The sequence below is a fragment of the Marmota monax genome, unplaced genomic scaffold (assembly GCF_021218885.2).
Source record: "Marmota monax isolate L192 unplaced genomic scaffold, Marmota_monax_Labrador192_F-V1.1 WCK01_AAM20220418_F8-fsc00128, whole genome shotgun sequence".
Classification (NCBI taxonomy): domain Eukaryota; kingdom Metazoa; phylum Chordata; class Mammalia; order Rodentia; family Sciuridae; genus Marmota; species Marmota monax.
Window position 1 is genome coordinate 1,442,767 of NW_026693452.1, and position 27,920 is coordinate 1,470,686.

General features: G+C 33.6%; 1 protein-coding gene across 13 annotated transcripts in view; it reads right to left on the bottom strand.

The window, feature by feature from the left end:
- The window catches only part of Ptpn13 (protein tyrosine phosphatase non-receptor type 13), a 204,266-nt gene that overhangs the window by 107,998 nt on the left and 68,348 nt on the right, over positions 1-27,920 (bottom strand). For 11 of the 13 annotated variants that reach the window (XM_046457591.2, XM_058583408.1, XM_046457594.2 and 8 more), the window contains 4 exons: positions 22,508-22,573; positions 19,732-19,917; positions 15,915-16,002; positions 4,577-5,140 (listed from right to left, as the gene is read on the bottom strand). In XM_046457591.2, coding sequence (XP_046313547.1) covers positions 4,577-5,140; positions 15,915-16,002; positions 19,732-19,917; positions 22,508-22,573 — 904 coding nt within the window. Of the gene's footprint in view, positions 1-4,576; positions 5,141-14,465; positions 14,568-15,914; positions 16,003-19,731; positions 19,918-22,507; positions 22,574-27,920 lie in introns of those variants that run through there. The other 2 variants (XM_058583409.1, XM_058583411.1) reach the window with 2 other exon arrangements.

A 27,920-nucleotide genomic window follows, 5' to 3' on the forward strand; every position in this document is an offset into this window, starting at 1 on the left:
CTTTAAAAAAAAATAAATTTAAAGTAACATGTAGTAGGAAATCTTTAGATTGGAACTCTGAAAATCCATGGTGAAAATCGACGATCCTTCAAATGATTGAAACTCTATGATTAACTACTTATGTGGTCTTGAGTACACTATTAAACCTTTACAAGTTCAAGAATATGTTTAGATAACATATGTTCTAAGCCATCATCTAATTCTAAAATTACTGAAATCCAAGTAACTGTCAAATTTAAAGATCACAAAGGTTAGGATTTCTTTTAAAATGTTTATATTTAAAAATATGTGTTAGTGACATCCACTGTTCTGCATGATTTATCACACATAAAAACAATCTGTAAAGCCTACTTTTTATGGGAATTAAATTAGATGACTGAGTTTTTTTTCTATTTTCTTTTCTTCTTTGTATACTAGTTAAAATCTTCATAGTAACAATCTGTACCATTTATAGAGCGAACATAAATTACTTTACCTTTAGAAAAAGTAAGCAAGCAAGTTACTCAACTAAATAAGTAGAGAATTATTGCTTTTGAATTCCAAGTCTCAAAACATTCTTTTCAAATAATGCTTTTATTCTAAAGCAAGCACAATATATTACTATTTGCAAATATAATAATAGGAGTTTATTTAAGGTGATGCAAGCGTTTTCGCAATAAACCAACATTTTTAGGTTTTGTTTGTTTAATTAGGTTTTAAAATATCCTCTGAAAAAACATGGGTAGAGTTGTGTGTGTGTGTGTGTGTGTCTGTGTGTGTGTGTGACAGAAATGCTTTTAATAACAAAGGAAGATTTCAAAATAGAAATTACCCTGTATCAAAAAATTCAAGGCATATTTGATTTTTAAAAAGAAAGCTCTTCTTTGAATGGTTGCATCTCCTGAAACAAATCTAAAATTTCTAAATCTGGAAAATGATGTATCATAACTAGTTACCTTTTCAACAAATAAGAATTTGCAACAAACAGAGATTATGCAACATCTTTGCAGTTATATAATAATATTTGGAAACAAGTTGGTTTATCTGAATTTTCTTGAGGCTTCCACATATGTGCACACACATTACTTGAGAAAATAATAGGATAATATGCTACAATAGTCTAATATATTTTGTCACATATAATCAAAATCACCTTTTCAAACAAAGTACATCCAAAAGACTATTATAGTATAACATAAGAAATTGAATACCTTTCATTAATTGGTTGTTTTCCAGTATTAGGGAATGAATCGAGGGCCTTGGGCATGCTAGGCAAGTAATCTTTCACTCAGACTCCTTGTAAGAAAATTTTTATTTTTATTCACTAAGTTGCTCAGGCTGGCTTCAAATCTGTGATCTTCCTGCCTCAGCCACCTGAATAGCTGGGATTTCAGGAGTGTAGCATTGCACCTGGCTTTCCATTAATGTTTGATTTCTTTCCTTTTTAACTCTCAAACTAAGATTTAAGATAAAAATATTTCTTGTAGGGTGCAGTAGTACATGCCTGTAATCCCAGCAGCTGGGGAGGCTGAGGTAGGAGGACCATGGCACTAAGAAATAAGAAAACAAAACAAAAAAACCCCACAACCCTCAAATTTTACTAATCAACAATACCATTAATATAGCAAATATCAAACTACATGAGATCACCAGAAATTATTTTATTTTTAATATTCACATTTTAAGAAAAGGTGTTATTCAACCTCCTGTTAGAAATATTCATCTAGGTTGATATGTATCTTTACTGTTTATAGTTTTAGACTATAATGGTTCTTTATTTGAATCATCAAGGGCTTTTTTTTGCACAATGTAAAAGAGTTCTTTACTTAAATGTCTCCATAAGGAGACAAAAGAAAACCAGGATAAATTATTGTTCACATGCTAACTGTTATGCAAATTAATTAGGCATAAAATATAACTTATGAAGTAGGAAACTTTTTTTTAAAGATATAAGCAGTGTCTACTTCTTGCCATAACAATTCCAAAAGCTAAATAGTGAAATTATTTATCAGCTTCTAAATTTTATTTCCTGTCTTTGACTTAACCTTTTCAGATAAAAAAATATATACAACCATCTTATAATAAAAATGGCTAATGCTTTCTACAATGCATTTTATGTACAAACCCACAATATAAATAAAGTATTCAATAATTTTCTCAGGCTAGGGTTATAGCCCATTGGTACAGTGCTCACCTAGCATGTGTGAGGCACTGGGTTTGATTCACAGCACCACATATAAATAAATTAATTAAATAAAAGTCCATCAACAACTAAAAAAAAATTTTTTTACAAGTTAATTTTCTCCATAATCCCAATTCTTTACAAATTTGCAATTTCTGAATTTAAAAAATTGCAGTTTCTTTTACTAGAAGGAAACCACAACTCTGAGTATGTTCAACTCTAGAACTGTGTTTAAACTTACATAATAGAGGAACAGACCTTTAGCAGAATATTTTAAAAGCAATTTAAAAATTGAATGTTATATTGGATCAATGACCTTAAAGATGACAATGTCTCAATTATGTCACTTCTCTCTTTGAACTAGAAAGCACCTAAAATTTCCTTTAGTCAACTTTATCAGAGAGTTTGTCTAGGAGGCAAGGTCAGTTATAAAACTTTATCTTTAAAAACATATAGGACTAGGGGCTGTGGTTGTAGCTCAGTGGTAGAGCGCTCGCCTAGCATGTGTAAGGCCCTGGGTTCGATCCTAAGCACCACATAAAAATAAAACAAAGATACTGTGTTCAACTACAACTAAAAAAAATATATTAAAAAAAAATATATATATATATATATAGGACTAGGGGCCGGGGTTGTGGCTCAGTGGTAGACTGCTGGCCTAGCATGCACGAAGCACTGGGTTGAATCCCCAGCACCACTTAAAAATAAACAAATAAAATAAAGGTAAATAAAAAAATAGTACTAATTGAAATTCTCATGCACCTATTTATACTAATGGTAGTCTTTACCCAACCATTTACAACATAATTTTATCCCATTCAAAGTGCTGATTTTAGCATACTACGGTGACGCAGCCTCATCAAGTTTATAGCAGCTCAATTCACAATAACTAAACTATGGAACCAACCCCGATGTCCTTCAACAGATGAATGGATAAAGAAAATGTGGTACATATACAGAATGGAATATTACTCAGCCTTAAAGAAGAATGAAATTATGGCATTTGTAGGTAAATGGATAGAACTAGAGAATATTATGCTAAGTGAAATAAGCCAATCCCCCCAAAACAAAAGCTGAAAGTTGTCTCTGATAAGCAGATGCTGATCCATAGTGGGGGATGGGGGGGACTTTAGGGAAGAATGAAGGAACTCTGATTTGTGTAGAGGGAGGTGAGAAGAGGGATAGGGCTGTGGGGATAAACATATGATTACACTACTGGAGTGACTCTGCACCATGCAGAGCCAGAGGAATGAGAAGTTGTGCTCCATTTGTGTACAATATGTACAATATGTCAAAATGCATTCTACTATCATGTATAACTAATCAGAACATAAATAGATAAACAGATAGACAGATAGATAGATAGATATAGAAAGATAGATAAAGTGTTTATTGTGCCAGGTGTGGTGGTGCACACCTGTAATCCCAGTAGCTCAGGAGGCTGAGGTAGGAGGGTCACGAGTTCAAAGCCAGCCTCAGCAAAAGTGAGGTGCTAAGCAACTCAGTGAGACCCTGTCTCTAAATAAAATACAAAATAGGACTAAGGATGTGGCTCAGTGGTTGAGTGTCTCTTTGTTCAATCCCTGGTACCCACCCCCTCATAAAAAGTGCTGAAATTTTGTGTGTGTGAATCAAATATTTTTTTCTGAAACAGAGCTTTATTCTGGAATAATAAGAAATTACCATTTATATAAAGTTGATTTTATTCTCATAATAAAAATGTAATACTTTGTTTTATCACTTTACATTCATTATCTTATTAATCTGGTTTTGGCAGGCCCATTTTAGAGAAGGAATAACTTAGACATGGAGGTATCACCCAATTGCTGCAGTAAATGTTACATAAAGAATACATGGAGTAATTAATTTAAATCTAGGTTGTCTAAGTCTATAATCCAAATTACTATGACTTAGAGTACAGATTCGAAACTTTATTTCAGAATGAACAAATCAGAATCTCCTGGAGTTGTGCCCTAAAATTTGCTTTCTTAACTGGTGGTTTGGGAGGCACTTCGTCACCATCGTGCCATTCTATCTCCCTGGAATTGCTGCTTTTGATTTGCTGCTTTGCATCTCCATGAACCAGCCATTTACTGAAGCCTCCCATGAGATAAGTGTACAAAGTAGAAAACATACTTCTTGCCCTTGGGAGTCTCATAATCTTATACACAACCTAAAATATCGAGAGACTGCAAAGTGGCTGGACTGGGCACGTTTTGGATAGATGACTCTGCAGAGGCAGTATACTTTGACTGGGATTTCGGTGGAAGGCAGAGCAGAAAGAGAGAAGTCAATGTAACCTGGGTACAAAATCTTGGCAGTGGCAATAAGACATATGGAATGGTTTAATAACCTCTCTTTATTTTAAAATAATTTTAATTCCGACCTCTTTCAGACACACACAAAATTACTAACCTTCTACATTCATGGCTTCTCTCAGAGCCTGAAGTTTCTTTTGTCTGTCTCGAATTCGGTCCAAAGCACTTGATATTGCTGAGGAGGTAGAAAATTCTCGAGTGTGATGAACTGGATCCATTTTCTGAGGCCCAAATATATCCAAGGCTATGCTTCCATCTGAATATCTTGCCTCCTTTTTTCTAGGAGTAGTTGAAGTCCGCCCTGTTACTGCATCAGGGTGACAGTGTTGGTATCTGTCAGTCTCTCCAGAAAAGTCTTTGTCAGCGGCACAAAGCAAGTCCAAGGATGAAGCCCAAATCTTCTTCTTGGGAAGCATATCGATGCCAGTGATAATCTTCTTATGTGGGCCACTACTTTTAAACTGATAAGGGGAGCAGGTATTTTCAGAATCTTCATGACCAGAATTATTATCAGCTGAAATGTCCTTGAAATAATCTTCTTCGTCTTTTGTGTCTCTGATGGACAGAAATCCCATAGATTTACTAAGCCCTTTGTTAAGAAAGGTCTGATGGGAGAATGGAGGCTTGTGTATGTCTAGTACATCAGAAGTAGAGCTTCTTCCTGGAATGATAAGAATCTATCATGTATGCACAGAAGTTTTAGATAGAAAATAAACTGGAATGTAACCCACTAATGACAATGAAAGCAGTGGCAACTTCCTAAATTCTCCAAGTAGAAGATCAGAGATGAAATGAAATGATGGTTACAGTGATAGTGAGGGTGGACAGAGATGCTATGAGCATAACTCTTCATGGTCCAATGTACCCCCCACCAGCAACACTTTTCTTGCAGTGCTAGGATCAAATTCAGGGCCTTGCACATGCCAAGCAAGTTCTCCACCACTGAGCTACACCGCTAATGTCTCTTATCTAATAAGTAATAGACTGAACTTACTTCTTTTGAGTAGCATTATTTTATCATCAAAGGTGAATTTTTTAGTTCTAAAAATGACAAAAATTGCTGATACTATCTGGTTTGGTAGAATATTGATTATGCATGAAAGAACTTAAGGTAATAATAGAACATAGTATACTCCTTTACCTTCTAAAGGTATACCTTAAATATATATCACTTGAGTCTAAGGTCATGATATATTCTAATTTTTAAAATGAATATGTTTAAAGGAAAGCCAATGAATTCTTGCTATATTCTAGATAAGAATAAGACTGTACCACTTGGAATTCTTAAATTCAATATTTATTATAATTAGACATATTTTAGAAATTATTAGTGTTTGAAATCCAGATAATTTGATAACATTTAAATTATGAACAAAAACTTGTTTTTCCATAGCAGACCATCACATACTAAAACATTTTTTCCCTCTACAGCATATCAATATTTGTCAATTGGAATTAAATTCTTATTCTTTAGTCTTGATATCATTAAAACCCATTCTACTTGCCTTTTAAGGCAGTAGTATATAAATACATTGAAACACACCAAAAAATGCACATTCAATCTGTAGACATTGTGAATTCATGGATTTACAACAAAAGATCATATATTTGTCCACTACTGCAAAAAACTGTAAAAAAATACTTTACACAGTCACTAACACAATTGCTCATAAACACTGATGATTTCCTGTGTTACCTTCTGTGATTTCTCTTTATAACCAATATAAAATAATGATTAAGCTTTTGTAATAACAATAAATTGTTTACTAGTTCATTTGAAGATGTCAATTGCCTCTTCAGAGAAAGAGCTATAAACTTTATTGATGTGACCACAAAAATTTATCTTAAAAATTTTAGAAAAAGTGACTTCATTTCACAATGGCAACAAATAATTGCTTACTCAAAGATTAGATTCAAATATTTTGCTTTTCTTATACCTCATCTTCCTCTCAACATGGATCAACTTAAGTGCAAATATGGAAAACATCCGTATTTGAGATATGTAATACAAAGAACACTAAGATATATACCATACCACATCCAAACACAGATGCTCATAGGCTCTAGCTTCTAAGCATGTCTGTGTTATAGTACTTTAGGGATAAATTGCATTCTTCAGCAAACTATATTTTAAAATTCATTAATATAAAATTTTATTGACTAGAGAACAAAGATATTATCAGAAAACAATTCATTATGAGATTCAAAAAAGTAAAAACTAGAGTCAAGAATCATATCACAGATGAAAGCAATTATCTTCTACTGCCTTTGACTAACAAGAAGTATTCAAAACCTCCAAAAAAAATCAAACAAGTGGGTATTTTGGAAACACCATAAATTCACAATCAATCACTGTGGACATTCAATGTGTTAGTTTAAGTTCACTCTATTTCCACCATGACTGTTTCTTTTTCTTCAAATTTCCTACCTTAACTTTCTACTCTTTCAGCTGATTTCGTATCTAATATTTCACCAAGAAAATAGAAGCTGTCAGAGGAATGCTTTCTCATCGTTCCTTGACTACTTCTACACATATCTACCCTGTGCCTGCAGATCTTTTTCCTATTGTCTCAGAGGAAGTTGAAGGCCAATTCCAAATATACATTCAGGATTTCCTTCTCTTTTTACTTTATCAAAGATTTTTCTTCTTTGGTTAACTTTGGTTAGCTCTATGCTTGTATCTTCATTGTTCCCCTTTTAATCACCATTTTCATTAGTATACAAACATAATCTAATATCACCCATGAACAAACCAACTTAAGTAAAATTCCTTACACGTTACCACATTTCTCTCTAGCTACTGCTGTCTTAAATTTCTTACTTCCCATTCATTTTTCTACCAACTTTAGTCAACTGCCAATTAGTCCACACCTTGGCAACAACCCTCAGTATGTATCACCAATGATCTCCACATTACCATATCCGATGGACACGTTTTTCTCCATATCTGACTTCTCAGTGACAACTGACATTGATGATTATCCATTACCAAATCACTTTCAACCCTTTAAAAGCATTCCTTCTACCTCTCAAACTGTTCGCTCTTATTGTTTGCTTTTTCCTTCTCCTCTCCTGGAAATCCAAATGGGTTGGATTTCCTCAGGTATTAGTTTTAGAACTTCATTTCCCCCTCCTCTACTTTTTCCTTTTATCCTCATAAACAAGGTTTTAAATATCATCTATCCCCTGATACTCCCCAATTTATATTCTTGGCATCAACTTATTCTGGGAGCTCCAGTCTTTCATAATTGGTACTTCTGCTAGGGTACTTCAGAAGTACCTCAAAAGAAACATACTTAAAATTGATTTTTTGTTTCCCACATTCTCCAAAGTCTTTACTTCAGTCTTTACTATTAGAGTCATTGGCTCTGTTATCCAACTGATTGCTCCAAAGAGAAATATGGATACCACCCGTAACAGGATTCATTATTTCATCTTTCTTTGTCCCCATATCACATCCATCACTAAGTGCTGGTACTCTGTATGACTACTTCCAATTCCACTGCCATCACTTTATTCCCAATTAAAGTTATTGCTTGGTAAGATGACTGCAGGGAACTCCAAATAGGCCACCTGCTGCTTCTTTCTACTTTTCTTACTCAGCTATCTTCCATTCAGCAGCCAGAACTATCTTTTAAAAATGCAAATTCTGTGATATCACTATCCTGTTTAATGAGGCATATTAATGTGTTTTAAATCAAGTCTCACCTCCTTTCAGGTCTGCCACTTGAATCTTCTTTAGTTGCATATCTATTTCCCTTATTCCAACCAGGCTACAGGTTTTTCTGTTATGCTCTCTTATACATAAGTGCCTTTGTACAGACCTTCCCACTGCTTTTAACACTGCTCCAAACTTTTCTCACAACTAGTTGCTTCTCATCCTTTAGTTTTATTTTAAATATGACTTCCTCAAAGAAGTCTACCCTAACCTCATTGTAATGTGAACAGATCACCTAAAATGCATCATGAGTCTATTCCTCTTGTAATAGGTATATGTACAATGCTCTTTTTATGTCATTAGTATTTACTGACAGGACATTAATGGGCCACAGTGGGGGTTTTTTGTTGTTGGTGGGTTTTTTTGTTTGTTTGTTTTTTGGGTTTTTTTTTTTTTTTTGGTACCAGGGATTAAACTCGGGGCCACTGGACCACTGAGCCACATCCTCAGCTCTATTTTGTATATTATTTAGAGAAAGGGTCTCAATGAGTTGCTCAGCGCCTCACTTTTGCTGAGGCTGGCTTTGAACTCGTAAACCTCCTGCCTCCGCCTCCCTAACTGCTAGGATTACATGTGTGTGACACTGTGCCCAGCTAGGCAATAGTATCTTTAGAGAGTCATGTCTTCTAACTAGGTGTATAAGGTCCCAAACTAAATGCTAATTAGATGGCTCTTGTAGATGCTGGGATTTTATTGTATTAATTCAAATTAATTGGATATGAAAATATTTCAGTACATGTTTACTGAAAGTCCAAGAAGTTGTCATTTTAATTTTACAAAACAGTACAAATAAAAATGAGAATAATTCACTTAAAAGTTTGCAATACCTTTGTGCTATGATTCTATAAAATATGTCAAATTTAACTATGGTTCAATTTGCTTTCTAATTTTGAAAATCATATTATAGTAGCTAACTTAAAGTCTCGTGACTATTCCTTACAACAGATGATTCTGAGTCATAATTAAGGTCTTTCTGGTGGCCAACAGATCTAAGAAAGAGATTGGTGAAATGTAAAGAGAAACTAGAAAGGAAGAAAGGTGGGAAAAGTGGTGAAACTCCTCAGGAAACTGGGCAAAAATTTGAGGAAGTATGAAATTAGTGATAAGTCTAACAAAGATGGTCTAAATAAAATTCTAAGAGCTATGAGACATGAAAGCATTCAAGGAAGAAACCAAGTAGATGCAAGAAGAAAAAGGAAGCAGTAGGGAAGATATTTTGAGAGTAGTTTCTCTACTAGATCTATTAGCCTAAGACTGCTTTTGCTCGCTTTTTGAAGGAAAAGAAGATACATCTTTAAGTAAGCACATAGGTGCATGGTGGAGAGTTGGATTTCAGCCATTACGAACCTGCCATTCTTAAATCAAATATTCCTATCTGGCAGGAGTAGCACTGAATTTTTGTCCTGTTAATGATACGTATTAATAATAATAATGTAATTCTGACAATTATAAATCTTATTAAATAAAGTGACTGTATTATATAAAGTCATAGTTGCTTTATGTTGTTAAAGCATTAGGGAAAAATTCTGCACTAATCTAATTTTGATCACAAGAAATTATGCTAATGCTTTTGCTGAAAGCAGTGCCACTGGAGCTATTCTTGAATTATTTCAGACAGAAGGAACATTTCCTGATGTTTGCCCATCCTGACCCAGGTGCTCCTTACACTATATACATAGAGCCTGTTGGACATATGTTAAGCTCTTGCCTCACTGTATAAAAATTATCCATTATAGTATGTATCTGTCATCACTCCCACTAACTTCCCCCACTTCTACCCAAAGTGGAAAAAAACACATAAAGACTTTATTGTACTTGTTCTATATTTCCAGTTCCAATAAAAATGAAAGAATACAGTAGAATTGATTGATTGTACAATATTTAAAAACCTTTAAAATCCAATTTAGGTAGCAAAATTTATCAGAAAGATTACTATCAAAGGCATGATGGTGTATACCTGTAATCCCAGTGGTTGGTGTGGCTGAGGCAGAAGGATTCCAAGTTCAAGGTCAGCCTCATCAATTTAGCAAGTCCCTAAGCAACTTAGTGAGACCCTGTCTCAAAATAAGAAATAAAAAGGGCTGGAAATGTAGCTCAGTTGTAAATTGCCCCTGGATTAAATCCCCAGTTGGGGGGTGGGGGGTGGGGGAGATTACTATCAATAGACCTAGGTTTTTTTTTGGGGGGGGGGGAGCACTTGACCACTGAGCCACATTCTTAGCCCTATTTTGTATTTTATTTAGAGACAGGGTTTCATTGAGACACCTTGCTTTTGCTGAGGCTGGCTTTGAACTCACAATCCTCCTGCCTCAGCCTCCCAATCCGCTGGGATTACAGATGTGCACTACTGTGCCTAGCCTGGGTTTTAATTCTAGCTTTCCATTCAATCCACGAGTTTGGGCAAGCCATTCAATTTCCATGTTTGTCATTTCCTTCATCTAAAAAATATGCATATAATTTATTAGACCTTTTTTGTAGAGATGATAGGGCAAATTGAACTAATCCACATGAACTATTTTGAGCTCTTCTGAACAAGAATAACTTAAAATTCTAAATTTTGCCTCCCTTTTCTATTTTTGCTTTATCTTCCTAAGCATGTGATTATCTACTGAGAGGGGATTTAAAAGTTCTTTTGAGAGGAAATAATGAAACCAAAGTTCAAGATATTTCTCATAAAAGTTTTAGAATTTTTTTTCTGTAATAAAAAGTCTCACATTGTTTAAAATAGGCTAAATGATGACTACAAGTGTATTTTTCATCTCATGGGGGAGGCTCTGAGTTCAGAAAGAGTTTACAACCAACATTAAACTATACACAATTATAAGCATCCAAATTTAAAATGAGACCATAAACACTTTCCTTTGGAGAATGCACAGCTTGCAAAAATCAAAATGGAGAACAATAAATATATATTGAAGAACTACAAATAAAAGATTTTAGGAGCATAAAAAAGTCTTCATGATAGAACATATTCCATTTATTTTCAACTGGGAAAAAACTTCCTTATAAGGTACACTATGTCTTAACTATTTTTGTTATATGTGTGATCAACATTATCCTTAGTTGGATATCATTATTCACCTTTCCCCTCACAGACTCAAACATTTACAGCATCTCTTAGAAGTGAACATCAAAATTACATTTAAATACTAAAAGAGGCCTCATCTCCTCACAAATGTGTTCAAGTACATAACAAAAAGAAACATGATATTATCAATATGCCAAAGTTCTGAAGCACTATCATGCTGATCTGGTCATGGTGTAGGTTTCCATCTTAAGTTTGGCAGCAAATGTTTGATTTCTTTCTGCTTACAGAGGCCATTTTATCAGCACTAGCAGTATTAAATAACGGAGTAGGAGCAGTTAGCCCACTTGTGTAGAGCCTAGCTTTTGTGATGGATTTCAGAGGTAAGATATAAGGAGACAACCGTGAAGGTCATCTTTCTTTCTTTTTTTTTTTTAGTTGTAGATGGACACAATACCTTTATTTTGTTTGTTTATTTTTTTTTTTTAATGTGGTGCTAAGGATCGAACCCAGTGCCTCACACATGTTAGGCGAGCCCTCTACCACTGAGCCACAACCCCAGCCCCTGAAGGTCATTTTTCATAAGTGAAAATTTTTATTTAAACATTAGATGAACAATTAGGTCACTAGGTATAAAGCACTATTCCTAAATTTGCTTACTACTTTTAAATCTCATCTATGTCTCATTGCCCATCTTGACATTTTCTTTACTGAAAATAAGGTCAGGAGCCTAATACACAAAGAACATCCTTACAGAAACATTTCAGATAGGTACACACTGAAGAAAATGCTTTACTACCAAATTGGGATAACAATGTTGCTTTGCTCCAAATGACCACTGTGAGTTAACTAGTTGTGACCAAAAGTAATGCCAGTGGCATAGAAGAATATTTCTTCTTCAAATGTAATTCTTTCTTCAACTTTAAACTTTTTAAAATTAGTATATACCATTTACTATTACCTGCTAATTGCTTCTATGTAGTAATGGCTATAATTAGTATATTTATGTTGATTCTGTATTTGAAACAGGTTTTATAAGTTTGTAAAAAGTAAATTAAAAGAGCTTCTGTGTAATACTAATGTGGAAAGCAATGGGTAAAATGGTCTGAAGAATCTTCTTCTGTTACATTTGATCTAAACAAGACTGTAATTTAAAGGTCAAATACCTCTAATTTTACCCCAAAATATAAACATAAACAAAATTTGGTTTATCCTTACAAATTCTTTTGAGTTGAGATATAGGGGATATTTCATTCTGCAATAAAGATTTTATTCTCTAATAGTCATATCAGAGAATAAAATCTATGGATAGCCTGTTAAGCACCTTCTGTAGATTTATAAATTTGTTATAGCTATACTTTTATGCCCTGCATTTGCATAGTCTACTGATCATAAGAATTCTAAAGAGATTTTAGAAGCAACACTAAATCTTCCTTTTGGTATAAAAACAAAAGTCACAAATAAAAGGCATTAAAATTTGGTTTAATACAGTTAACACTTCTGGGTTGCACACATAAAACTGAGTTAAGAGGGCAGATCCCAGGCTAAGTGTTTTTACTGCAATAAAACCAATTAAATATCTGCTTGGGATTTTAATAAAAAAATTGTTTTAAAACTTCTGATGTGTTTATTGTTATAATAAGAAAATGGTCTAATAATATGAGCCAAGACACTGAACTACTTAAATTTTCGTTTTACTTGCATATAGCTTAATGTTTAAAACAGGTTAAATCAATCAATCCATCATAGTTTCACATATTTCTTTAATAAACTATTAAAGAATTATATTACAAATGTTATATTATGTGTAATGTTTTCATAAATCTCATTTCCATTCAATCAATAAATATTCATTGAACATGTACAAAAACTAATGTACTTAATATACCAGGCTTTCCCTATTCCTAGCATCTATGTGTCCAGAAAGCTTAATGTCTATAAATACATCTTATTAAAAATATATGTATATATGTAAGTAGCCTGCTATTAAAGGTATATGATGGAGTAGGTATAGATTCAACTGAATCTCTAATTACTACCTCTAAAATACTGTATAACAATTAATGTCTGTAAAATTAAGATTCTGAATCACAGCTGAGCATGGTGGCACCCACCTCATAATCCCAGCTACATGGGAAGCTATAGCAGGAGAATCACAAGTCTGAAGCAGTCTGGGCAATTTAGCCAAACCCTACCTCAAAATTTTAAAAAATTTTTAAAAGGGCTAGCTAGACATGTTGTTCAGTAACAAAACAGTTGCCAAGCATGTGCGAGGCCCTAGGCTTAATCCTCAGTAATGCAAAAGAGAGGAGAAAAAAGATTCTGAATCTCCAAAAGCAATATAATCTAAATATGTTAACATATGATAATATTTAAAATTTGGCTAACTAAATATGGCAGAAGTGATTTTTCTTTCTATAGACCTATGATGGATGGGGAATAGGAGGTAAACACACACACACACACACACACACACACACAGAAGTATATCTATGTGTTTGTATGCATAGATGAAGTTTTTATTCTTAGCAAAAATGTATAAACTGTCTATAAAATTAATCATTCATAATATAAAATTGTATTTAATAAATTAGCAAGTAACAAACAAACTTCAGTTCCATAACATGGCTACTTAAGTAGCAGTAGCAGATAGTGGTAGGGAACTCTGGAAAGAGAGTAGAGAAAGAACAGGAAGGGAAATAATGGAGGGAGGGTAGACAGCTGTGAGGGCAAGGGGTAGGAGGTATTGGGGGGGGAGAGAAAGGGAAGGTAGACAGGTGTGAGGGTAAGGGGTGGGAGGCATTGGAAGGGGGGAGAAAGGGAGACAGGATAAAAGAAACAATCTATGTTTCACTTATTTAAGTATTCATTATGACTCCTTGAAAAAAGATTCTTTCACCTTGCTCTTGACATTTGTCTATAATTTTCTATTGTTAGTTCTAAAATATAAATTTGGAAATTTGGTGAATTATCCATTTGCAGTTATTCTTAGCACTGAGGTTCATATTGTATCCTATTTCAAATCCTATTACAACAAAAAGAAAATTGGATTCTTACCTATAGGAAAATTTGTCCATATATACACAGAGAAATAAGTATTGTAAAGGAAACACTTGTAAGAAATGATTAAAAATGTTTAACTTGCCATTAAAACATTGTAAATTAGACAAAGTCCATGCTGTAATTTTTACCCACACAGAAACTAGTAATAATATGTGTATTAGAAAAGAAACTTGAACTAACCAGAAATAAATATTCTTGATGTGAAGACTGCAATATATTTTCAGAAAAATAATCCTTATTCACAGCAATAAAATGAAGCATGAAAACAGACAACTAACCGCACCACTACAGAAACTCTCCACCAGAAACAATTTTACTTCTTTTCTTTGGCTTCTTGAGAAGGGTAATAGCACCTTCTTTAAGCACCTTCTGTAGAAGGGGACACTCTTTCTCAGAGGTGAGAGTGGGGAACTCTGCAAAACATTTGGTCCACATTACGTATCTAATTTTCACAAAGAGAGTTTCTCACAAGTTTGTAAGTAAGATAGGTGTGTGCTGATTACCTGATTAAATCAAAACTTATAAATGTTAACTTTTAAATATTTTATCAGATAATATTAAGTAGAATATTTTATTAGCAAATATTTAAGCTGTCTTTACATTTACTTCTCTCTTGCCCCAAGATCTATGGACAAAATACTTCACCAAAAAACTCCGAATGTTTAGATTACTATTTCTAGTATTGCTTGATAAGAAGTAAAAAGGGTGAAGATAATCAGCAAAATCAAAAGTCCTTTTTATAAATAAGCCAAGTCTGAAACTCAACACTGAAAAAAAATTATCACAGAAAATTTTATTTCTTCCATTTTTATTTCAAGTGTTGAGAATTTCCATGCATTTCTTTTTTAAAAATCTACATACCACTTATTATAGGACCCATAATTTTATAATGCTATTGGAAAATAACAAAACCACTATTTATCATTCGTTTTTATTTACTATGCATATAATTTATGGAAGTATTGATAACTGCAAGTAATGAAATGAATTATGAAATCAATTTAATGGACTGCGACTAGCATTTAAAAAAGGGAAATAGAGTTGGGCACAATGGCATATGCCTGTAATCCCAGTTGCTGGTGAGGCTGAAGCATGAGGATTGCAAGTTCAAGGTCAGCCTTGGCTATATATTAAGATCCTATCTGGAAACTTAAAAAATAAAAAAAAGGATCAGAGATGGAACTCACTGGTAGAATGCTCCTGGGTTCATCTCCAGTATGAGGAAAAATATAGAATGTAAAATATCAGTGTGTGGTAAGAATGATGCTGCTTTCTGAAATTTTTGCTTCAGTAACGTTTATATTCATAAATATTTATTCATTTGGTCATGCCTGATATTTTAATATAAAATGTTATGATAATTAAGTGATAATATTATTGATAATACAATATTGGAAAGATAAATAATTTGCTGTGGGAATCCTGACTGTACTAATATTTTCTGCATAACTTTAGTGGATTTATTTATTAATGTAGTTAGTGTTTGTTCTCTGCCTCCACTTTGCATCCTGATATTATAACTAATCATAATCACAATTATTAGATTTCCAACTCAGATAAGTATGATTTTATAAAAGAAACAGTAGAATAAAGCTAAAGTCTAAAAATTTCCTATTAATATGGTCTTACCTGTTGGTAATCCTTTTCCTCTCAATCGGTCTCGAATAGCCTGGCTTCTATCAGGCTTTTGTTCACTGTTACGGGAAAGCTGGTCCGTCTGTATATAGGTAATCAAAAATCAAGTTTGACAAAACAATCTCCCTTTTATTTTCATGGTAATTGTCTACAGAATAACACTAATTAGACAATTCGAGATATTCTAGGTCTTTCAACTAAATGGACATATTGGCAAATGACAAATCTAAATCAATGCTCTTTTGAATCTCCTTTACAACAAAATGGTTAGTAGTCTCAAACATCAGTAATTTTAACCAAGGATATTTGTTTAAAATAAAGCATGTCAAATTAGTCAAACTCCACATTATGAAGAATGAAAAGCTAGAAATCGGTTTACTCAGATAAGCAAATAGAGAAGAAACATGGAGATAGAAAATGGAAGGAAAGAAAATGGTGAAGAAAAGTTACTTAAATTTAACACCATACCAAATGCTTATACACACACACACACACACACACACACACCCCCCATATGAATGTTAATATTCCTCCAATTGTGAAATTTGTTTGATTATGAATTAAAAACCTATCTATAGTAATATTTTCAGGGATCTATTTCCTAACTATAAGAAGAATTACATGCAAATATTTCTGAAATAATATTATCCTTTAAATTGCATAAATCATGTTAATGCAGATTACACTGTGCTGTGACAGAAAAGACAGTGAACATTCTATATACTTGGGAATTCCTATGTTGAGGCAGCTATTAATAACAGCTGTTGTTAATTCAACAGGTACTATGTGCACTAGGCATTGCCTTAAGAGCTTTAAAATCTTTATAATTTAACAAAGATTCACAACCTTATATGGTAAATATTATTATCCCCATGTTACAGATAAACTGGGATAATTTTAAGAACCTTAAAGCAGCTCATTAACACTGAAATAATCATCTTCACAACTGTTCAGAGATAAGAGTGGATGGTAAGTGTTAAAATTCCTATCTTATCAATGAGAAAAATTGAGGTGAAAATATTGTAACATTGGAAGAACTAAAAGGAGGCCTGCTGGCTTACTATAATTCATCTTAAACTAATGCTATGCTATATTAATCTTAAATAGGAATTTTGGTCACTTCCAGTGAATTTCACAGTAGTGAAAGACTGATTCTGTGAGTTACTGGAGGCAGTAACAGTTTCAGGGGAAGATAACAGCTAAAAGCATTGGCTTTGGGTCAGAGACCCAGGTTCCGATTATAATTCTCTGTAATTTATTATACATGTGACCATGGGCAAGTTACACAATCCTTCCGAGTCTTAGTTTCATCATCATTAAAATGAGGATGAAAGTATCTCTAGGGTGGGTTTTCTTATGATGAAAAAATATGATAATGCATATAAAACATGTAACACACCTGTGTGGCACAAAGTAAACACAGCTATTGAGTTATTCTGTGCAAGAGGTGAAGAACAATTGAAAGGTGGGGTATATTATAAAAGTTCCTAAAAATATGCCTTCATGTAAAGGCAGGTTCTCTACATGATGATTCCAAAGGACCCTCTCTTCTTTTCTCCCACTAAAACACTACTCAGCACACCTTGTACCAGACTTATTTCTATTCCCCCCTATACCCTACTCCTTCCCATTTCACATCATTTATCTAGGTTCACTGCTCTGCTGAGATTACTCTATCTAGCCTACAGAATCTACGTCAAAATGCTACTTCTTTCTAAGTGCTATATTTATTATAGTTTTGACTTATCTCCATTCCCCTCAGATCTCATAGTTTTAACTTATTTGGGGGGAATTATTGGGTATTAAATTCAGGGGCATTCGACCACTGAGCCACACATCTCCAGCCTTATTTTGTATTTTATTTAGAGATGGGGTCTTACTGAGTTGCTTAGTGCCTTGCTGAGACTGGCTTTGAACTTGTCATCCTTTGCCTCAGCCTCCAGAGCTGCTGGAATTACAGGTGTGTGCAACCACACCAGCTTAGTTTTAATATTTTTGTTGTTACTTTTCATAGCCTTGTTTGTATTTTATAATTAAACAAGTGGTTATAGCACTTAAGAGCCCCTAAATCAACTACTTGATTCAAAAACATATCTCTAATACAAGTTTCTAGTACAGGTTTCATAATTAGATAAGCAATAAATATTATAATAAACTGAATTAAATGCTAAACCTTCAAGGAATGGAGATCTTTTTTGTTACAGGCAATTATTGGATAAGGTAATAGAATTTCTATGGAGAAATAATTCTTCATGGGAAGACAGAAGAAAAAAATATTTTCAGTGATTTTACTATACAAGTAAAATCAGAAAAGAACACAAATATCTCATAGAAGGTGTGGTGTAATAAAAGATTCCCATACTGACTATTGTGAAACTGTTTGGGTCTCAATTTTCTCATCTATAAAGGGAAGTGATTTTATAGAATATCAGTATTATCAAAAGTTCTATTATAAAAAAACCTCCAGGAATAAAATAAGTTTGGGAAATATTTCATCTATATGCTTATTCTTGAAGGTTAGTAACACAGTGTAGCATATTAAAGACTGAGAAATTCAGCAATGAAAATACCTTTAATTTCCCTTATGCAGTTTTTTCTTAAGCTTATCTGATCATAGAAGAATTTTTAAAACAAAAATACATTTGTAACAATGTGGGAAATTTTGGTCTGGATAAAGGACTTTCATATATTTTTTGTAGCTTCACTTTTATTCACACACACAAAAAAAGGAACATGCAGAAATAAAACAGGAGCTAACCTAGTTAAAGAGGGGAAAAAAGGCAGCCAAGAAGGCCAATCATTCAGCCTTTACTATCTCCATTTCCCTCCACTACAGAAACACAAAAGTTTAATGGGAGATAGTTTATGAACTGCTTGTCTAGAAAATCTCTATTTCTCATCAGCTGGCAGAGTACATGGAATTTGGATACATCTTGTCAGCCACATAATGTCCTAGTTAAGATAAGGGAAATAAACATCTAGGGATGAAAAATTAAGCAGAAGCCAGGAAGAACACTGTGTGACAGCAACAAATTTGTAGCCCAAGTGAAGAAGAGACTACCACAGAGGGACCATAACACTAAATGGAAAGAGAAGATAAGAGTTTAGATACAAATCAGATGTCAGAGACCAAGGAGTATCCAAACTAGGGATAAAGGAATAGGAGAGAGTTAAGAGACACAGATCAGAAGTGGTATTATTAGATATAGAGTGTGTTGTTCTTAGGATTCCTCTGACCAAGACAAGAGAAAATGGGAACATCCAAGTCTTAGGGCAGTATGACCATGATCAAGCATGGATCCTTTCCTCTGTCCCTATGGCAAGGTCCAAAGAGGATGAGAAAGGCTGGGGAATACCTATGCGATCCAGACAAATGAGTGGACAAGAAAGAAATATAAAGAAGTAGGAAGAGTATTTAAATATTTCTAAAACCCACTTTGCATGTTAATGCTTTTCTATAGGTATTCACAATGGTAGAATCACTTTAAGGGCTCATTGGGAAAAAAATTAAGAAAGGAGGCAAGAACAGACATTTCCATCTCAAATATGTTATAATTCTATGATATTTTCTAGAATAAATTACTAAAAAACAAAAGACTAGTTTTCACAAAATGCAAGAGACCAAGTACCTGCAAAGGGCTTCTAAATTTAATATTATTTCAAGTAAACAACATTAGAATAAGAAATTCAACTTCCTATTCCTAATCTCTACTGAGAAAATGCTATCTATATAGTAACTTCAAAGAAAATTCTGTGATGTGCTACTAATTTTAAAATATGACTATATTGGTCAATTGGAACTGTAGCTTACCCCAGGAAGATTTCCCAGAACGAGTTTTACCAACTGTTTCACATAGGAAAATGAAGGTGCACAGTTGCTATTCCTAATGTGGGCACTGCAAGCATCCAGGACGGTCCGAACAGAAACTCGAGCATAAATAACATCCTCACACATTCCAAGCAGTATGCTATTGAGATGATCTCCAAGCTTGATAGGCTAAAAATGAAGAAAGAAAAACATTTCTATAAATGTATGTAAATCCTCTAATATGAGAAAAGCCATTCTAGCAATTTCAGAAATCACAGCAAATGTACTTCACATACTTGGAGCAATGAGTTCTTTCTCTATTAGTAAATATCTTGTTTATTCTACCTTTTTCTATTATAAAACAAATTATTAACAAAATATGGTTAATATACATCTTCCCTGATAGGAAGTATTACAGAGAACCTGTTATCTTTTTTGGTAAACAAGTGGAATTCTTCAGTTATTCAAATATTTTGAAAACAGTTCTTATATATACATGCCATTTGTGTGGAACAAACTATTTTCTAAAATATTTCTAATATTTTATAATTATATGAATATAATTTGATGTTTCCACAATAAGGTTGAAGATTTTCAGATGTTGCAATTACTGAAGATCATTTAAATACAAGTTATCATTATCTCATGAAACAGAGAAGCCAGACCATTTGATTATTTTTACTAGTTAACACAATTTGTGAAATATTATACCCAAATAGCCAATAAGCACATGAAAGGGTGGTCCATATCATTATTCACTAAGAAGTGTAAATAAAACCACCACAAAAAGTCATTACAGGGCTGGAGGTGCAGCTCAGTGGTACTGCCTGTGCTTGACATGTGGGAGACCCTGGGTTCAATCGGCAGCACCATCAAAAAAAGAGACAGAGAAAGAAAGAGAGAGAAGAAAGAAAAAAATCTACTCACAAACAAATAAATGAAAAGACTAATAATACAAAGGACTGGTAAGGATTAGAGCAACTGGAATTCTCATCGATTACTGATAGTCACTTTGTTTAAATAAATGTTTTCCCTATGACCATTTCACTTCCCATCTATTTAGGCATTATTTCATCCTGTAGGTCCCAGATTAGATGCATTTTCCTTTAAGATACTTGCCCTAACCCTTCAAGTCTAATCAGAAACCCCAACTCTATTTTTCCACAGCACCCTCCATTTCCCCTAACACAGCATTCACTACATCATGTTGTAATTAGCCAACTGTACCTTCTGATAGATTCCACAGGCCTGAATACCTATAGTACTAATGGCTAGTACAATGTCTGATACCACACACACACACACACACACACACACACTTAATAAGTACTTTTAAATTAATATGGAGTATTTCCAAAATGATTAAGAATTCTGATCATAAAGTATACATTTATCTTTCCTCTCTAACTTATTCATTATTGATATTTACTTCATTTCTAGTTATCAAAAAAGAATATAATGGTACAACCACTTTAAGGACTATGATCATATTTTATATATAAGTTCTAGGCATCTTCATAAACAACATTAATATTTCCAGTAGTAATCTCACTTTCTCATTTATATTTACAGAATTGAAACTGAGAAGAGAGAGAAAGTATATAGTATTTTTCATGCTATAAAATTAAATCAAACCAAGTTGAAGAATATCATTTATCTTTCATGAATTTTAAGATGTTCAAATTTTAGGGTAAACGTCTAACATATTTGTTATTGCTAATATTTAATAATAAAACATACCTAGTTATTTTGGTTTTGGTGTCTAAATGCCTAAAATAAAACATAATTTTAAATATTGTATCTTAGCTTTCCTGAAATAAAGGAATTTCTAAATTTTTAATTACTACCTACTTCTATGTTTATATTGAATCTTCAAGAATCAGAATTATTTTAGAAAATAACTAGAAGTGGCCCAATAGTTATCAAAGTCCAAGACCTGAAAAAGTGTCAATATCTGTGTCTGCTGTTACAGATGTAGCTAAGTATGATTCTGCAGTGAGTAGAGAAAAAGTAATGAAGCTCTGTGTGCTATAGGCTGAGACAGAGCCAGAGCTACTTTCTATCCCCACCCCACCCTCCACTTTGTGGTACTAGGCTGAGCTATATATTCCCAGACATTTTTTTTTTTTTTTTTAATAATTCTTTCTTTTGAGACAGTCTTGCTTAACTTCCCAGGCTGATTCCAAACTTCTGATACTTCTGTACTTGAGCCTCCCAAGTACTCGAAATTAGAGACTCTACTTTTTGCATCAAAAGGGTACTACTATCAGGTCCCTGTGGTACACAGCTGTAATCACAGCAACTTGGGAGGATGAGGCAGAAGGATGACAAGTTTGAGGCCAGCCTTGGCAACTTAGTGAGGCCCTAAATAAATCAGTGAGACCCAGTCTCAAAATTTAAAAAAAATTAAATGGGCTGGGATGTGGCTCAGTGGTTAAATCTGAGTTTAATCCCTGGTACCCACCCCCATCAAAAAAAGGATACTACTTTCAGTGTAAGAATGAATCAGCAAAGATATGTACAATTCCTCTTATCAGTCATTAAATTGGAAGAAATAAAATATACTCCCACTTTCTCTTGCTATGATTTCTGAAGAGGCTAATTCCATATCATGGACTAAATTGTTGAAACCTGGGTGGTAAATATTATAATTCTATAAATATTTTTAAAAATAATTTTGTTTGTACTTATATTTGTTAGTTCATTATTGAAAGTATGACATTCTTCAACATAAATAAACAATACAGAAATGCTGTACAAATGTAAAAACTTGACTTACTTGGCTCTGAGGTACTTCATGATCAGCCCCCCAATACAATGTCATTCCAAGAGAATAAATATGGATCTAGGAATAGAATTTTTAAAATTATGGTGAAATAAAATAAAAAATACAGAAAGTGCTATATATTTTTTGTTCTAAAGAAATTATAACATGTAATTTGAGAAAAACATTTCACAGAAGGAAAAAAGTATGCATAAAAGTATGTGAGAGCTTAAAACAGAAAATAAGACTGGAAATTATTAAAACAGATGTTTTTTCTAATAATGAGTCCAGAGTTTCTTCATGCAAAGTCAAGCAAATATGAGCATATAGTCTTATATCCCTCTTCTTTTACAAAATTTAAAAGTTACTCAGCACCAAATTATATTGTTATACTGTGTGCATGTTCAAATATGTAATAATGAATTCCAGTATTAGGTATAATCATAATGCATTTAGCAGCCTGCATTTTAAATTTACCAACAGAGACATTTCTATATCAATGATTGGAAATCGTATCTTTTTTTTTTATTGCTACACAGAATTTCATCATGTAAAATAGCATTATTTTATTCATCTGTTTTTAATGGTAAATAAGATTTTTACAAACTTTTGCTGTTATAAATAATGTTTCAACAGTCAGTCTTGTGATATGTCAATAGGTACATGCAGGTATTTCTCTTGAATTGACTCTGAAGTTATAAATAAAGTTTTGATATGCATATTGTCACATTCCCCTACAGAGAAGTTTGATAATTTTGCATTTCAACCAGCAACTCTTGTTTTCTCACAAAACTTTAGTATTTTTCTCACTATGGTTGTGTGGGGTTGTACAAGAAAAAGAAAGCAAGATTGAAAGGGTTTTCTTTTGTGTTGTTTGCCTCTAAAAGAATGGACATTGAGGGGGTAGCACATATTTTTACGCTGACAGGAATGATACAACAAGGAAAACCGGAATTGCAGGAGAGTAGAGATTGCTGGAGGGAAAGAAGTTGGAAGCTAATGCATGGATGAAGGTGTTAACTTTACAGAGGAGCATGGATGGTCACCTGTAGTAAGAAGGCAGAGAAAATGGGGGTTTATATGGGCAAACTGATAATTGGATCCTGGGGAAAGTGTCTCTCAATTGCTGGTATTTTTTTCTGTGAGACAAAGAGCACAGTATCAGCTGAGATGGAAGATGGTTAAATATATAAGTAGCCATCTTTTCTTTTCCCCCAATTTCATTATTTTCTTGCCTTTACTTCATTCTGTTCCTATTTTCTTTTTTTTTTAATGTGATGGGTTAATTTATTTATCTTTATTATTTATTGTCAATGGAGATTGAGTCTAACAGTCATAGGAAGTCATGCAAAAGGAACAGATGACCTCATCCTAGGTCACAGGACTATCCCACATGTGTTGGCATACAGAAAATATCTCTACCCTCTAGTTGAAATTCCTTGCCCCCATTTCCAAACCTCCAGCTCCTACCTATTTCTTTCAATGCCTCATGTTCCCCAAAGTTTTCCCTGATCTTCTTAGTCCCATAGGCATGACAGAATTCATTGTATGCCAGTTAAAGGCACAGACTCTGAAATCAGATTCATTCTATTCACATCTCAACAATGCCACTTGGCAGCTGTGCCCTAGTCTCCTCATCTACAAAATAAGATATGTTTTGAACAACCAACAATAAAAATTTAAAAATAAATAAATAAATAAAAATTAAAAAGTCTGGGGATGTGGCTCAGTGGTAAAGCACCCCTGGTTTCAATCTCCAGTACCCTCCAAACAAAACAAAACAAAAAACTGGGAAGTAGTTGCTCTTTGTTCCTATTTTCTTACCTTTATTTTTTAATACTATCGACTGTCTCAAATCCTCTTTAGAAACTGTTGAGATATATAAATAAAAATGGGTTCCACTTTTGAAGTATTTTCATTACTACCAATTTTCAGAAACCCAAGCTGTGACTTTCAAGTCTTACTGATCTGCCTCCACTTCCATGTTGCAGGCAGGTTTTCCTTGTCATCACGCCTTTTCCTATCACAATCTAAACACGTCAGCATTACTAGATAATTCTATGATGAAAAAATACATCCTTTTCTTCCTCACCTTTTGTAAACTTTTTTTGTCCACCAAAAATATGTTTTCTTTTTCTTTGTTGATGACAGTTTTACCCATTATTGATAGGCCAGAGATGTTTTCCACTATATATGTCATATAAATTCTTTTAAACAGGATAGGGTATTTTCTTTTAGATAACAGTTATGTTTTGTTTGTATTTCTAATGAAGCAGTTGTCTAATACTTTCTTGTATTATAGTTGGATTCTTTCTTGTCTTTCTTGAGGGAAAGAGTCTTTTGAACACATTCTTTTTTCTCTCTCCTTCTCATTTTTCTGGTATTGGAGATTAAGCCCAGGGATACTCTACCTCTGAGCCACATTCCCAGCTCTTTCTGATTTTGAGACACATCTTGCTAAGTTGCCTCAAACTTGTGATCCTTCTGCCCCAGCCTCCAGAGTAGCTGGGAATATAGGCATGCACTACTGCTCCCAGCTTTTAACATATCTTAGTATCTCTTTAGGTAACTAACACAGAACTTGTACATAGTAGATATTTAATACATACCTGCTAAATTAAATTAAATTAAATGTGCATGCAGTACATGATAGTATAATGCATTTGATCTGTATCAAACTTCTCTAGGTTTCATTTCAATGAGGCTTGTATGTTAATACTTTTGCAAAACAACTCTTACATGAAAAACTTTTCACATATATGAAAAATACTTTCCTTAACATTAGCATAAAATAGTAATTGCATACTCAATTACATTAACTTTGATTTGTGATTTTTTTTTCAGATATGGCCAGTGCTTTAAGATTCTTTGTTATATTTACTTCTTAGTATGCCAAAAGAGTTACTACATGTTAATAGTTTTTATATATCTTTGTATGAAATTGACAAAAAAAATCCTCAAAACTAGGTTGTGAAATTGTGCGCTTGCTGATCACCAATGTATACAGTGTAATGGTTAATTGTACATGCCAACATGACTGGACCATGAGATGCCTAGATACTTGATCAAACATTATTCTTGGTGTTTCTATAGAGGTATCTTGCATGAGATAAACATTAAATCAGTAGATTGAGTAAAGCAGATTGCCCTTCCTAACCTGAGTCGGCCTGTTCCAATCCTCTCAAAGCCTAAAAAGAACTAAAAAGCTTACTCTTGGAAGTGAGAATCTTTCCACCTGATTGCCTTCAAATTGGGACATCAACTTTTTCCTTCTTTGGACTTGACTGAAAAAGCTCTTCCTGAGCCTCAAGATTGCCAGTCTTTGGACTGAAACTTCCTCATCAGCCCTATGGTTTTCTGGCCTTTGAACTCAGCCTGAAGCTTCACCATCAGTTCTCCTGGGTATTCAATTCAGTTTACAGACTTGCCCTGAATATTCTGGGGTTTATCAGCTTGCATGTACATGGATACATGACATATGCATACACAAACACACATATTCTGTTTGTTGCGAGAACCCTTACCAATATATACAGATATGAAATCCTATATAGAGAAATACAATATGCTACTTTATTAGGATGACATTTTATGGGTTCCTTTCTTTTTGTTTTTGTTTATTTATTTATTTATTTATTTATTTGTAATGGGGGTTTATTGAGAGTCACTGTACCACTGAACTACATCCCTAGCCTTTTTAATTTTGAGAAGGGTCTTATAAAGTTGTCCAGGCTGGCCTCAAGCTATCAATCCTTCTGCCACAGTCTCCAGAATAGCTGGGATTGCATGTGTGCACCACCACACTTAGCTATATTCCAAATTTTTAATAATATTTTCAAATCATTTAAATTTTGTTAAAGAAATAATTCCAGGTATGCCAGATCTTTGTTAAAATAATGATTAATAGCAACACATTTCTTACAGAATACAAATTAAAACGTTCTATTATTTATATTTATTACAAGCAACTTGTATAGTCAAATAGGGTAATACTTCCATACACATTATTAATAAACAGAATTTCTACTTTCGGTACAGCCTGAAAAGACACAAGCATACAGAAGAACACTTATGTCAAGGTGTAATTAAATTAACATGGTAATGCTTACATTACTAAGAGCTCTTACTTCATCTAGGTGCTATATAACAGCAGCAGATGGATACGGTATACTTAGAGACACTGTGAAGAATGGAGGGAAGTATCAGGGATTGAACTCAGGGGCACTTGACCACTGAGCCACATACCCAGCCCTATTTTGTGCTTTATTTTATTAGGGTTTCACTGAGTTGCTTAGTGCCTCGCTTTCACTGAGGCTAGCTTTGAACTCGAGATCCTCCTGCCTCAGCCTCCCAAGCTGCTGGGATTACAGGTTGGGCCACCACACCCGGCTCATCAGAGGTTTTTAAAACTAAGGTAGCCATGGCTTTACTGTAGTACAGTGGTTCTTATTTTTTCTGAGGTCACCAGACATGACGTTATGAGCATCCTCTCACAAAAATGTTCACATGCACAAAACTCAGTATGTCATTTCACTGGTTTGCAAACACCCTGAAGCTTGATTCTGATTCAGAAATCTCAAGGATTACATACTTTTCAAAAACACTATGCCTATTCCCAAAATTCTAATCACCCTCTGTCTTTTAAAAGTATTAATAAATGAATCATACAATGTACAAAATGAATGCATGCTGGTTAAATAACAATAAAAATGAATAACTGTCTATTATATCTATCCAGCTTAATAAAACAATACCCAGTACATTTAAATGCCTTTATGACATGTTAACAATGACCAAGACTGTATATACTCTATAGTATACAAAGTCCTTTTCAAATACCTCATCTCATGTAATGAGAATTTTCTTAGGGCTAATGCCTAAAGCGTTGGCTCCACCTCATAGCTATTGTCTTCTCTCACTGGTTGTCTGTACCTCCCAAATTTCTTAAGTACTTCAAGGAAAACAAAGGATAAGCCTTTGCTGGATTTGCCCTAACATATACAATTGATGGCCCAAATCAAGGGGCTTTCCTCTCCCTTAATCACCATTTATTTCCTCCCCTCTCACACATATAAAAGGGAAATATTATTATAATTATCAATAGAAACATAAATGATTGCAATTCCTTCAGGTGGTAATGAGGCAAAGTGTTAGAAATGTAAAATGTGCATACTTTTTAATGTGACAGTTTTACTATTAGGAAATTATTACATTATTCTTTACACTTACGCGGAATGAAGTATGATAAAAGATGTTGATAGCAAATTCTGAATTTTCCAGAATTCCATATCTAAATTACCCACAGTCTGCTTTATAACACAAAATATATTTGCCCCCGCAAATTTTTTTCATAACTTTAAGAAAATTAGATCTTATTCGAAAGTCGATGGTATCACCATAGTTAGAATACATATTTCTACCACAAACT